Raw genomic sequence first — 15,000 nt, forward strand, 5'->3', positions numbered from 1 at the left:
TTTTGCCTCCATCAGGTACAACTTTCTAATGCAGCTTACATGAATACACGAGTGATATAACTAATCATATATATAATATATAATAATACAGAGGATCCATTCTGATTCATGTAAAGAAATAATGAAGGAAGTTAAGGATCTGATTTTCTCCTACATGAATATATCATATTTTAAACTTTTGAATGTCAACAGAACACAGACACGCGGAGCCTCGTGATACCTGACAGCAGTGACGATGAATGGAAGAGTTCTGATTTTAATCATCCATGTTACTCACTTTGTAGCTTTGTTCTGGAAGATGCTGCGTCAGTTCATTGTTTATGTTTCTAGTTCTGTTAATCCAAAACATCTGTCCTCTTCTTGTCGTATGGTTTTCCTTTGCGGCGCACATAATGTTTTTAATGTTGTAATTAATTTCTGTGTGATGAGGAACATATTAATAACATAACCTGCAGCATCAGGGCCGAGCTGTCGGTCGCACAGCGAGTGTCGGTGCTAGTTTTAGAGTGATGGTCTTTAAATGAGGTGTGAACAGGTGTGAACAGGTGTGATCAGGTGTGACATACATAGGATGAAGTCAGGTAAAATGGGCCAGTTTTTGGTAAATCATTGATAAGACTATCAAAAAAGCTATACATGAAATCCATTGATATGTTTATAAATTGACATAGGTCTCTTAAATATTTCTTTGTGAAAACATTTTGAAAAAGTATAATTGTTTTGGATTTATGAGAGTTAAAGTATCAGCATGTACCCTTTTGAGGTACACAACAATCTTCAGGTAAAATGGGCCAAGAGAGAACAACACAGTAATTTCAGCAAAAATCATTTTAATTCCACACACATACACATATATATACACATATATGTATATATATGTGTATATATATGTATATATATACACATATATGTATATATATGTGTATATATATGTATATATATATATATAAATATATTTATACATACATATATATGTGTATATATATATATATATACATATATATGTATATATATACACATGTATATATACATGTGTATATATATATATACACACACATATGTATATATGTATTATATATGTACATGTATATATGTATATATGTACATATATATACAGACAGTATCTCACAGAAGTGAGTACACCCCTCACATTTTTGTAAATATGTTATTATATCTTTTCATGGGACAACACTGAAGAGATGACACTTTGCTACAATGTGAAGTCGTCAGTGTGCAGCTTGTATACCAGTGTAAATTTACTGTCCCCTCAAAATAACTCAACACACAGCCATTAATGTCTGAACTGCTGGCAACAAAAGTGAGTACACCCCTAAGTGAAAATGTCCAAATTGGGCCCAATTAGCCATTTTCCCTCCCCGGTGTCATGTGACTCGTTTAGTGTTACAAGGTCTCAGGTATGAATGGGGAGCAGGTGTGTTAAATTTGGTGTTATCACTCTCACACTCTCTCCTACTGGTCACTGGAAGTTCAGCATGGCACCTCATGGCAAAGAACTCTGAGGATCTGAAAATAAAGATGGCCTCGGCTATAAGAAGATTGCCAACACCCTGAAACTGAGCTGCAGCACGGTGGCCAAGACCTTACAGCGGTTTAACAGGGCAGGTTCCACTCAGAACAGGCCTCTCCATGGTCGACCAAAGAAGTTGAGTGCACGTGCTCAGCATCATATCCAGAGGTTGTCTTTGGAAAATAGACGTATGAGTGCTGCCAGCAGTGCTGCAGAGGTTGAAGGGGTCGGCCTGTCAGTGCCCAGCCCATACGCCGCACGCTGCATCAAATGGGTCTGCATGGCTGTCGTCCCAGAAGGAAGCCTCTTCTAAAGATGATGCACAAGAAAGCCCGCAAACAGTTTGCTGAAGACAAGCAGACTAAGGACATGGATTACTGGAACCATGTCCTGTGGTCTGATGAGACCAAGATAAACTCATGTGGGTCAGATGGTGTCAAGCGTGTGTGGCGGCAACCAGGTGAGGAGTACAAAGACAAGTGTGTCTTGCCTACAGTCAAGCATGGTGGTGGGAGTGTCATGGTCTGGGGCTGCATGCTGCCGGCACTGGGGAGCTACAGTTCATTGAGGAAACCATGAATGCCAACATGTACTGTGACATACTGAAGCAGAGCATGATCCCCTCCCTTCGGAAACTGGGCCACAGGGCAGTATTCCAACATGATAACGACCTCCAAGACGACCACTGCCTTGCTAGAGAAGCTGAGGGTAAAGGTGATGGACTGGCCAAGCATGTCTCCAGACCTAAACCCTATTGAGCATCTGTGGGGAAGGTGGAGGAGCGCAAGGTCTCTAACATCCACCAGCTCCGTGATACGTCATGGAGGACTGGAAGAGGACGCCAGTTGCAACCTGTGAAGCTCTGGTGAACTCCATGCCCAAGAGGGTTAAGGCAGTGCTGGAAAATAATTAATAACACAAAATATTGACACTTTGGGCCCAATTTGGACATTTTCACTTAGGGGTGTACTCACTTTTGTTGCCAGCAGTTCAGACATTAATGGCTGTGTGTTGAGTTATTTTGAGGGGACAGTAAATTTACACTGGTATACAAGCTGCACACTGACGACTTCACATTGTAGCAAAGTGTCATCTCTTCAGTGTTGTCCCATGAAAAGATATAATAACATATTTACAAAAATGTGAGGGGTGTACTCACTTCTGTGAGATACTGTATCTACATATATATATGTATATACATATATATGTATATACATATACATATATATGTATATACATATATATGTATGGAAAAAATTAAGAGACCACTGCAAATGTTTCTGGAATCAGCATCTTTCCATGTGTGTCTGTTGAAGTCCAACACACGCACACCTCATCCTACTTAATGAGGCACGGATTAGGTGATCACCTGAACCAAATCTTATTTAACGTATAAAAACCACTGCTGTGGTCATCACTATCCTCTTGCAATAGGACCAGCTGGATGGCAAAAACAGTGCTAGTACCACAAAAGTAATTGGAATCAAAAAATAACTACTGACCATGCCAAAAGAGTTGAAAAGAAAAGTTTTGAGTGAGGAAAAGAAGAGTTCAATTCTGGCTTGACTGGCAGACGGATACCGTGAGCGTCAGGTCGCTTCCATCCTTAAAATTTTCTAAGACGGCGGTTCATAAGAACAAGGTCAAGCAGCAGACACTGGGGACAACAAAGCTACAGACCGGCAGAGGGACGACTCTCCACTGACCGGGATGAGCGTCAACTCATTTGAATGTCACTCGGCAACCGTAGGATGACACCAAGTGAGCTACAAAAAGGATGGCAAATGGCAGCTGGGGTGAAGTGCACTGCGAGAACGGTTGGAAACAGGCTCCGAGGGGCTCAAGTCGTGTAAAGCTGGAAATAAGCCCTTCATCAGTGAGGAGCAAAGAAGAGCCAGGCTGAGGTTTGCAGGAGACCTTAAGGATTGGACCATAGAGGGCTGGAGTAAGGTCATCTTCTCTGATGAGTCCAATTTTCAGTTTTGCCCAACAGCTGGATGTCTAATGGTTAGACGGAGACCTGGAGAGGCCTACAAGCCACAGTAAGCGTTTTTATACTGGACAGCAAGCCGCCAATCTGGCCGTCCTTTTTGCGGCTAGGTCCGCACATTCAGACAGGGCGCAGTATATTGGGGTCTGTTTTGGTCGCCAGTATGACGCCTCGGAGGGCACACTTTTTCTGCCCCTCCATTGCTATGTAAATCCAAGGCGTCGATGTGCCGGCAATTGCGTGACATGGGCGGAGGTGTCGATGACGTGCACTGTTGTGCGACCCACAGCCGGGAGTTTTAAAAGCAGGAAACAGCTGCATGAATCAGGCCACGTACAAGGTTATCCTGGAAGAAAACTTGCTTCCTTCTGCTCTGACAATGTTCCCCAACTCTGAGGATTGGTTTTTCCAGCAGGACAATGCTCCATGCCACACAGCCAAGTCCATCAAGGTGTGGATGAAGGACCACCGGATCAAGACCCTGCCATGGCCAGCCCAATCTCCAGACCTGAACCCCATTGAAAACCTCTGGATGGGATCAAGAGGAAGATGGATGATCACAAGCCATCAAACAAAGCTGAGCTGCTTGAATTTTTGCACCAGGAGAGCATAAAGTCAGCCAACAGCAATGTGAACGACTGGTGAAAGCTGTGATAGACAATCAGGGTTATTCCTCCAAATATTGATTTCTTCCCAAGTTAAAACATTAGTATTGTGTTGTTTATAAATGAATATGAACTTGAAAACATGCATCTTTTTTGTTATTTTGAACATTTGTCATTTTCTGCAAATAAATGCTCTAAATGGCAATATTATTATACATATATATATATATAAATATATCTATATAAATATATATAAAAATATATAATAATAATAAAAATAAGCAACCAGTTTGTTGACCGGTCCGCCGCTCTGCGCATGCTCGGCTCTCCTCCGGAGTTTAGGGTGGGAGAGTTAGCCGTTAGCACTGCGAGCTAACAGCCGGAGTGTGTAATGGCGGCCTCGGTGTTGCTGGGGTCTGCGGACAACACCGGACTCAACTTCACGGTCGGAGGCGGCAGCAGCGGCGGCGGCGCCGGGAATGTTTTAGTTGGGAATAATAACGGACTGGGGCCGGCGGGTCCGGCGCCCTGGAATCGTTCTCTGGACCGGGCGTTGGACGAAGCCTCGGCCACCGGGTGCCTGAACCTCAGCGGCAGGAAGCTGAAGGAGTTTCCCCGGAGCGCCGCCAACCACGACCTGACGGACACCACCAGGGCCGGTGAGTGAGCAACTGAGCCCGGGGAGCGGACACAGTGAGCCGAGCGAGTGTCTGTCGAGTCGGTTAAAGTCACTTGGAGACAGTTTTTCTGAACTTAGGGGCGCTGGGGAGTAAAAATCCAACTTTAACGGCTCCGGAGAGGATGGGATGGGGAATACCACCAGGGCCGGTGTTATGACAAACATCGTACCCCTCCAAAAAATCTGACTCTGCCGTGATTCCTCTGTCTGTAGTTTTACCATTTCGTTAAAATGCTGCTCACAAACATTATAAAATAAATATCAGTGCTCTTATTTATATCCTGGAGTCTTTTGTAGACTTGCTGAACACTTTTAGAGTCGAAATAATTATGAGTTATGACATTATCCGCTCATTAGCAGGAGCCCAAAATAACGTCAGCTAACTCTAGCTAGCTAGCAGCCTGCAGTGCGGTTAAATTAAAACTACCGCCTGTTCAACATGCTTAAAAGTGTCTAACTGTCGTGGAACAATAGATTAACTGGCTTATTTTTCTGATGGTAAAATGAGGCGAAGACCCGCCAGGGAGAGGCGGAGGGACACAATGTTTTGAGGGTTCAACTTGCGTCACTACACCTGTAAGTTTTGGAAATGGGACGGCGGTTGTTGATGTCGTTTGGTATAGCTAGCTAGCATGCTAACACTGCCACACAAGTGTTTGTAGTGTGTGGTGGACATGCTAGTGTTAGCACACGGCTAGTTTCTTTAATCAAAGTTAGCTGGTTTAGTTAGCCCTCCACAGCTCGGACCGGACCGGAAGGACTCTGGTTTCGGGGCGACCGGGCTGTAAGAGCCTCACCCTGAGTTAGTGACGTCAGCTGAAGATTGAAAAGGTGAACGCGCACCTTTAGCTTTGTTGTGTTTGATGAGACGTGATTAGATAATGAGACAGGAGTGAATGAAAGCTGCTCCGCCCACCCGAGCGGCGTGGAGAGACAAAACAAACGGACCAGAGGAGGGTGTGTGTGTGTGTGTGTGTGTGTGTGTGTGTGTGTGTGTTTATGACACCAACACAACAAACTGGTTTCACCAAGTGATATAGATCCAAACATCAGATGAGTCCAAACAAGCAGACAAGATGATAAACTGGATTAATATGAAAACAACCCTCAGATGAATGACATCATAATAAAGTTTGTTTGAAGCTAGAAAGGTGGCAGGGTCCGCCACATATACATATATTCAGTCACAAAGAGAGTTTGTATATTTAGTCTGTTTAGGCAGAACACAATCAGCAGTGAAGATCTTTCTCTTCATCTAACCTACAGGCTGCCCCTTTAAAGTCTTACAGTCAGAATATCTACAGATTCAGATCAATAATACAGGATCAACATGTAGATTAGGACGTATTATTTTAATTAAATCTTTGAATCTAACTTTATTAAAGTCATCTTTATCAGCTGTAACATTAATGAGACATGAACGCATCATTAATTATGATCCAATAATACACATTATTCTACATGACGAGTGCTTTTACTGCCGACACTGTACTGTGGTGGTATCAGTACTTTTAGATCGCACTACTTCTTCCTGCAGACATGATGATCCTGAAAACTAGTCCACCAGTGTGTGTGTGTGTGTGTGTGTGTGTGTGTGTGTGTGTGTGCGTGCTGCCTCAGGCCTCTGCTCTGTAAGAATCAGTGTATTAAAAACTGTAGAAGTGGAGCACAGACGTCACACTGTGTGTATGTGTGTGTGTGTGTGTGTGTGTGTGTGTGTGTGTGTGTGTGTGTGAGGCTGACCTATTAATAGTCAGATATTTTCTCTTCACAGATCATCACTATCAGTTGTGGAGCTGCAATGATTAATGACCAGTTAATTTGACGTCCTGTTGGTGTGTAGTAGGAGTGTGTCACCTGTGCCTACAGATGTTAGATGCCTACACAGATGTTAGATGTGTACCTACAGATGTTAGATGTGTACCTACAGATGTTAGATGTGTACCTACAGACGTTAGATGCCTACACAGACGTTAGATGCCTACACAGACGTTAGATGCCTACACAGATGTTAGATGTGTACCTACAGATGTTAGATGTGTACCTACAGATGTTAGATGTGTACCTACAGATGTTAGATGTGTACCTACAGACGTTAGATGCCTACACAGACGTTAGATGCCTACACAGATGTTAGATGTGTACCTACAGATGTTAGATGTGTACCTACAGATGTTAGATGTGTACCTACAGATGTTAGATGTGTACCTACAGACGTTAGATGCCTACACAGATGTTAGATGCCTACACAGATGTTAGATGTGTTTGTCTGTACTGCAGCATTATAAACACGATGTGGACTCGAGGAAGAGAAACTCCTGTTGTTACTGTAGATCATCAGCTTCTGTACCGTCGTTTCTCTTTTTAAACAATCATTATAATCCCACTTTGGAGAAACAACACAAAATGAAGCTCTGTGATTGGATGTGTGTCAGTGAGGTGCACCGTGGGAGTTGTAGTTGACCCATCTCCTTCAGGTTTCCTGTCCACAGACGTCTTGTTGTGCATGTTTTGTTCTGGTGATGAGGCAGAGAGCTGTCTGGTATAATGATGTTTGATTGTTTAGTGTTGTTGCTGGTCGACCACTCACAGTTTAATATCCATAAACTCTGACTGATAAAAGTGAACGGGACAGCAGGTGTTTCTATCAGGGATGGAGAATGATTTCATAATACTGATCTTTAAAACCATACGGAGGGATTCATGATATATATCAGGCTGACATTTATATAATTAGCTATTAATCATATTCCTGAAATTCTAACCAATAAATTGTCATCAACATGTTGCTGTTGGTTTGGATGTTGTCTACAGTCTCAGAGGAGTCACCATGTTGTGTAAGAGTTTGGAGAGGAGCTGGTTTACACACTGTGGGCTGCAGATGTTCCAGTACCATTTGTTCCTTCCTGATACTGATATCTGGGCTTTGGGTATCGGCCGATATCGAGTACCGATCCATTACCAGTGCATGTTTAAAAAAGAAGAAGAAGCTGTATATACTACTGACCATGTATGGATGTGATATGGTTGCTGTCGGTGATAGCCTGACGCAGAGAATGATGCCATATAACACTCTTGTATTATATATTTTCACAGACAGTCATAATTGAAAAAAACAAATAAAGAAATTGAGGAATAAATAACAGTTCCTATAAAACTGTTGAAGTGCAGCTACTTTTTAAATGGAACATTAGTGCAACAGCAACTTAAATAAATCTATGAATTAATAAAACTAAAACTTACTCAGGGTGAATGTTGACGGTGACACTGTGTCCACTCAGTGCAGACCATGGACACAAGACAAAGAAGTGTAGCTAATCGCCTGCTCGTCTTTCATCCCCACTGTCTCATAAAGTTTGGTGAGAGCAGTTTCATCGTGCGTCTTCAGATGCATTATAATGTTGCTGGTGTTGAAATTGTCAAACTACAGCCTTACATACTGAACATGTCTGCTTCACTGGTGGGGTTGACATGTTGCTTTGTCTGACTCACGTGAAATCAACTTCTTCTTCACTGCTCTAATAGTTCAGTGTGATCCAAACAGTAAATGTTGTCATTTAAAACACCTGAAGCAGAGTCGGCTCTACAACAGTCCACTCATCAATATTCTGTCCATCCATTCACTGATCACTGATCACTGATCACTTCAGCTCTCATGTCAAACTCATGAACCTCCGTCTGTTACCGGGTTCTTCTGATTGGTGGAGCTCACTGACAGCAGGAGGGATTTATATCACTTTAATTTGGTCACTTCAGGACACTGTGTGTGTGTGTGTGTGTGTGTGTGTGTGTGTGTGTGTGTGTGTGTGTTGTACAACAGGAAATAGAAGTTACCGCGGTGATGTGTACTTCCTGCCGGCCAGGTGCTGCACACAGCTGCACTATACACACACTGAAGTACTCTGTGTTTCACAGTGAAGTACTGAGAGTACTCTGTATTCATAGTAAACTCCTAATCAATGCAAAAGTTTAGATGGATTTCCTGTTTGATGACATCACGCATGTCAGTGTGTGTACAGTGTGTGTACAGTGTGTGTGTGCTGTTGATGTGTGTGTTTCTTGTTGTGTTGTTGTAAATCAAAGGCAGCAGCGGAGCAACAACACCACACACAACAGGAGTGGACATGACAGTGAGGTCACAGTTTGACTCCAGTGTAGAGAAGACAGCCAATCAGAGGAGGAGGAGGCTGCAGGAACACATGACACCAGAACAACGAGCATTTCAGCTGATTGTCCAACAATAAGTTGATGAGTCACAAACAACAAGCTGTCTCAGCTGTGTGCGTCATGTTTTAGTGTCCCCTGGAAACAGATTCTGCTGCCGTCTGATCCACAGTGGTTCTGTGTTGGTCTGTTGACAGACAGACGGGTTTTGTTTTGTCGTATTTCTCAGTTTCGTACTTAAAACATAAAAATGAACTGCTGATGAAATGTTCTCATCAGTCAGTGGTGACCAGCAGGGGGCTCTAACACTACTTTTGTTAGAGATCAGCTGGTCATGAGGTCACCTGCTCTGTCTCTGGTATCCTCTGTCACCATGACGACCACAGCGATCAATCTGATTGGAGGAAGATCCGGATACAGACAGAGTGACTGTTGTTAGAAGTTTGGTTTCTATTTTCAGACTCTGTCACGAGATTGTCTCTGTCTCGCACACGCACACACACACACACACACACACACACACACACACACACACTGCTGTTTTTATCAGTTCTGATGACATCCAGCTGTTGTAGCTTGTGTGTGTCTGATACATTTAATGCAATATAACCTAAACTCTCTCTTTGTTTTCTGTGTGTGTGTGTGTGTGTGTGTGTGTGTGTGTGTGTGTGTGTGTGTGTGTAGACCTGTCTCGTAACCGTCTGTCGGAGCTTCCTCTGGAGGTTTGTCTCTTTGTGTCTCTGGAGAGCCTGAACCTCTATCAGAACTGTGTCAGGTCTCTGCCAGACAGTCTGCTCAACCTGCAGGCCCTCACCTACCTGAACCTCAGGTAACACACACACACACACTCTCACACACTCACACACACACACCAGGGTTTCCCCCAGAAAACTTGTTAAGCCCAGTGGTAGGGTGGCCCACCAGCGGCCCACCAGCGGCCCACCAGCGGCCCACCAGCGGCCCACCGGTGCCCAAGCATGTTTCTTTGTGTCAGGGGCCTGACCCTGAGCACTGACTGATGGCAGCGCTCTATAGGTAACAGAGTCATTAATGGAGTAGTAGAAGTTAGAAGGAGTGACTCCATAAGGCTTAAGATCAATGTTAGAAGTTGACTGGAAATTTTAAAATATGATCATTATCATGTGTTATTATAAGACATCTATGTAACACCAGGTCTTACAGATTGCACTCTTGAAATGCTGTTCAACCAACCACAAAAATACATAATAATAAAAATATAATTAAGATAAATAATATCAACTGTCTGCACTAAAAACTAAAAAACAACTGCCTGGTGTCTCCAGAGATTTTTATTTTTTCCCTCAGAGATTTTTACAATCTGGAGTCACGTGAACATGACCACGCGTCTGTTTCCGGTCAGTCGTCATGGAAACGTGACAATCACGGATCTACCAGAGATACTCTGTAATCTGCTGTTTGGACCAGAGAAAACAAACTTGTGTAAACGTGAACCGCACGAGCTGAGAAATGAAACGCTGGCTCATTTTCACATCTGGTGAAAGCAGCTCGGCTCACAGAAGTCCGGAGCTCTGACGCTGCAGGGGACGACGTGCTAACAGCTAACAGCTACTAGCCGCTGCAGCAGCTGTGGCTCACGTTAACGGCTACGAGGTCGACGTCGACTTGGTGCGTTCTTCTCGGTCAGCTGGTGAAGCAGCGGTCTGATGAGCATGATGTCCGTGACATGTCCCGTTATGCGTGACGAAGTTGTGACGTTGTCAGGTGATGAGAAGACACCTGATCACGTGTTGATGGAGCGCAAAACTGATTTAAAAAAAATAAATAAACGATGCTTAGCCTGGCGGGGGGGCGAGTAAGACCTGCCGGCCCGCCAGGCTTATAATACACTGGGGGAAACCCTGCACACACACACACACTCACACACTACACACATGTGGACGAATCAGCTGCTGACAGTGAACCTTTGTTAACACAAACTTATATACTGTTTATTGAGGCTCTACTCTGATGCCTTTATTTGGGAGATAATTGCTGTAGTGTTGGAACTACATTTCCTATGATGCTCTGGGGGGTGTGAACAGGAAGTATAATGTTTGCATGGAGTCAGTGAGCCACGTTGTTTTATCCTGTACAGATGTTCTCCATTCAGGCTGCTGAACGGGCTGTGAGCAGTGTATTCATGGATGTAATAGATTACTTTACTGATTACTGATACTGAAGAAATCTTAGAAACAGTCTCCAGAGAGGCTTTGTCCTCTGATTTACTGCATTTATGGACATTTATCCTGTCTGTCTCTCTTTCACTTGCTGTCTCTCTCTGACCTGTCTCTCTCTCACCTGTCTGTCTCTCACCTGTCTGTCTCTCTCTGGCCTGTCTGTCTCTCTCTGACCTGTCTGTCTCTCTGTCTCTGACCTGTCTGTCTCTCTCTCTGGCCTGTCTGTCTCTCTCTGACCTGTCTGTCTCTCTGTCTCTGACATGTCTGTCTCCCTCTCTGGCCTGTCTGTCTCTCTCTGACCTCTCTGTCTCTCTGTCTCTGACCTGTCTCTCTCTGACCTGTCTGTCTCTCTCTGACCTGTCTGTCTCTCTGTCTCTGGCCTGTCTGTCTCTCTCTGACCTGTCTGTCTCTCTCTCTGGCCTGTCTGTCTCTCTCTGGCCTGTCTGTCTCTCTGTCTCTGACCTGTCTCTCTCTGACCTGTCTGTCTCTCTCTGACCTGTCTGTCTCTCTGTCTCTGGCCTGTCTGTCTCTCTCTCACCTGTCCGTCTCTCTCTCTGACCTGTCTGTCTCTCTCTCTGGCCTGTCTGTCTCTCTCTGACCTGTCTGTCTCTCTGTCTCTGACCTGTCTCTCTCTGACCTGTCTGTCTCTCCCTCAGTCGGAACCAGCTGTCTGTCCTCCCTGTAGTCGTGTGCAGTCTCCCTCTGAAGGTTTTGATCGCCTGCAACAACAAACTGGTCTCTCTGCCAGAAGAACTGGGACAGCTGAGACACCTCACTGAGCTGGTCAGTCTGTCTCACTGTGTCCTCCATGATCATTAATTACTTAATGATTATTGGTTATTGATGGCTGTGTTTCTGCCCCCTGCAGGACGTGAGCTGTAATGAGATCCAGACTCTGCCGTCTCAGGTGGGTCAGCTGGAGGCTCTACGAGACCTGAACATCAGGAGGAACCACCTGGTCAGACTGCCTCCAGGTACACGCACACGCACACGCACGCACACGCACACACACACACATTATCCCCACAATAGTGTCACGTTACTAATATCGAGGTGTTTGATCAAAAAGTTTGTGATATTTGATTTTGTTATTTAAATTTTGTTTAAAACCTGTGTGTGTGTGTGTGTGTGTGTGTGTGTGTGTGTGTGTGTGTGTGTGTGTGTAGAGCTGGCAGAGCTCCCTCTGGTGCGTCTGGACTTCTCCTGTAACAAAGTCACGTCCATCCCCGTCTGTTACCGACAGCTCACACAGCTGCAGACCATCGTCCTCGACAACAACCCTCTGCAGACCCCACCTGCACAGGTACTCACAGGAAGTGACATCATCAGCATCCAAACACTGTCTGTTTGAGTCTCAGCTTAATGTGTGTGTTTCTGTGTGTGTGCAGATCTGTATTAAAGGGAAGATCCACATATTTAAGTACCTGAACCTGGAGGCCAGTAAGACGACGCCGGAGCTCCCTGATTACGACAGACGACCTTTGAACTTCAGCTCCTGGTCAGGACACACAAACATCGTTCACTCATTGATTAGGAAGTCAATAACTTCCTTCTAAACTAGGTCCTTCACAATAAAAGGCCCAGTCTAATTGTGTGTGTGTTCTGTGCCAGTGCTGATGAGCTGTACCCTGGGCGTCCATACGGAGCGCTGGACTCTGGCTTCAACAGTGTCGACAGCGGAGACAAGAGGTGGTCGGGGAACGAGGTCAGACACACACACACACACACACACACACACACACACACACACACACCCAGCATGTCCGGTCGTCTGTTTCCTGTGTGTGAGCTCACTTCCTGTCTGTGTTCAGCCCACAGAGGAGCTGTCGGAGCTGCCACAGAGAGTGGCTGAGATCAGCAGAGACCAGAGACAGAGAGGAGGAGGAGGAGGAGGAGGAGGAGGAGGAGGAGGAGGAACTGCTCTGCTGGCTAACGGCACACGTGAGTTCATCCTTCTGATCAGAGGACGTATTGATCAGGAGTCTCAGAATCAGTCCAGACTGATCAGCTGATATCAGTCCTGACCTGTTGGAGACATTCAGAGGAAACATTTGATAATTAAAACATCAAAAAAAAATGTTATATTTAGAATATTTTATTTCATTTTATCATTGATCATGATGTCTCCTGTCTGTTCTCCAGATGTGGAATCAGAGCAGATAGACTTCATCGACAGCTGTGTGGGGGAGGAGGAAGAGGAGGAGGGGAGGAGAAGTCGAGGAGGAGGAGGGGCAGCAGCAGCAGCAGCAGCAGGAGGAGGAGATGGTACCAGCCTGAGCTCTCAGTTCATGGCCTACATCGAGAGACGCATCACCAGAGAGGTAGGAGCTCCGCCCACCAGGAGTCACACCTGAGGTCACCTGAGGTCACACAGCTTTAACACAGAACAGGTCCTCAGACAGACACACGATGATGTGAGCTGACAGCCTGACACTGTAGATCAGATTCACGTGTGCTAATGACTTGTTTGTGCTTCCTTCGAAGGATAAATAAAGTTTTTAGAATTGAACGGTTCAGATTGGCTCACTGTGAGGCGGCTGTGTTTTATCAGCCAATCAGCAGTGAACTAATCCATGACTAAGTGTTTTTCTCACTTCTTAAATCTGAGCAGTCGTTTTATCGTCAGGATGTCGCAGACCACAAGTCTTTTATTTTGTTGGTCACTTCCTGTTTGTGTGTCCAGGGTTCTCCAGTAAAAACCAACTCAACCAGGACAGAAGACACAAGGAGACACACACACAGGTACACACACACACACACACACACACACACACACACAGACAGAAACTGATCCATCAGTGAGAGACGACTGTAGAGTGAGTACCTGTCTCACACTGCTTGCTGTCTAACTTCCTGTCTGTCTCTGTAGGAGTGTGGTGGATGGTGTCACAGCGCCCTCTAGCACCCACAGCCAGGTGATATGTCACAGAGACACACTGCTGCTGACTGCAACCAATGTCCATATTATAGCCCATAATATACAGCCTGTCTCACTGTCACCTGTCTGTCTGTCTGCCTGTCTCCCCTCAGAGAGGTGTAGCTGGTGCAGGTGGGGTGGAGAGGATGAGGAGGGAGGCTCAGCTCGCTGCTCTGAGGTACGACGAGGAGAGACAGAAGAATCGATCTCTGCAGAGAGACACCAGCTACACCAAGGTACCACCAGTACGACCAGTCACACACCGGTACAGCCAGTCACACACCGGTACAGCCAGTCAACACACCAGTACAGCCAGTCACACACCGGTGCAGCCAGTCAACACACCAGTACAGCCAGTCACACACCGGTACAGCCAGTCAACACACCAGTACAGCCAGTCACACACCGGTACAGCCAGTCAACACACCAGTACAGCCAGTCAACACACCGGTACAGCCAGTCACACACCGGTACAGCCAGTCAACACACCAGTACAGCCAGTCAACACACCGGTACAGCCAGTCACACACCGGTACAGCCAGTCAACACACCAGTACAGCCAGTCACACACCGGTACAGCCAGTCAACACACCAGTACAGCCAGTCAACACACCAGTACAGCCAGTCAACACACCAGTACAGCCAGTCAACACACCGGTACAGCCAGTCACACACTGGTACAGCCAGTCAACACACCAGTACAGCCAGTCAACACACCAGTACAGCCAGTCACACACCAGTACAGCCAGTCAACACACCGGTACAGCCAGTCAACACACCAGTACAGTCAGTCACACACCAGTACAGCCAGTCACACACCGGTACAGTCAGTCACACACCAGTACAGCCAGTCACACATTAGTACAATTCATAATCAGAAAAAGGCTGAATCTCTAATAATTTAAAGGTATTTAATATC

General features: G+C 45.4%; 1 protein-coding gene across 4 annotated transcripts in view; it reads left to right on the top strand.

Moving 5' to 3' along the window:
* Positions 1 to 4,470: 4,470 nt before the first annotated feature.
* lrch3 (leucine-rich repeats and calponin homology (CH) domain containing 3) overlaps positions 4,471 to 15,000 on the top strand; it is a 23,392-nt gene continuing 12,862 nt past the window's right edge. For all 4 annotated transcript variants that reach the window (XR_014622481.1, XR_014622482.1, XM_084351251.1 and 1 more), the window contains exons 1-12: positions 4,471 to 4,782; positions 9,651 to 9,795; positions 11,821 to 11,947; positions 12,033 to 12,138; positions 12,331 to 12,467; positions 12,553 to 12,662; positions 12,776 to 12,869; positions 12,976 to 13,105; positions 13,307 to 13,485; positions 13,848 to 13,906; positions 14,034 to 14,079; positions 14,195 to 14,317. Coding sequence is in view for 2 of the 4 variants with exons in the window: in XM_084351251.1 (XP_084207377.1) it covers positions 4,515 to 4,782; positions 9,651 to 9,795; positions 11,821 to 11,947; positions 12,033 to 12,138; positions 12,331 to 12,467; positions 12,553 to 12,662; positions 12,776 to 12,869; positions 12,976 to 13,105; positions 13,307 to 13,485; positions 13,848 to 13,906; positions 14,034 to 14,079; positions 14,195 to 14,317 (1,524 nt within the window). In the remaining 2 variants the exon portion in view is untranslated. The remainder of the gene's footprint in view (positions 4,783 to 9,650; positions 9,796 to 11,820; positions 11,948 to 12,032; positions 12,139 to 12,330; positions 12,468 to 12,552; positions 12,663 to 12,775; positions 12,870 to 12,975; positions 13,106 to 13,306; positions 13,486 to 13,847; positions 13,907 to 14,033; positions 14,080 to 14,194; positions 14,318 to 15,000) is intronic.

This window comes from Pagrus pagrus, assembly GCF_965226575.1.
Source record: "Pagrus pagrus genome assembly, chromosome: 4".
NCBI classification, from domain to species: Eukaryota; Metazoa; Chordata; class Actinopteri; order Spariformes; family Sparidae; genus Pagrus; species Pagrus pagrus.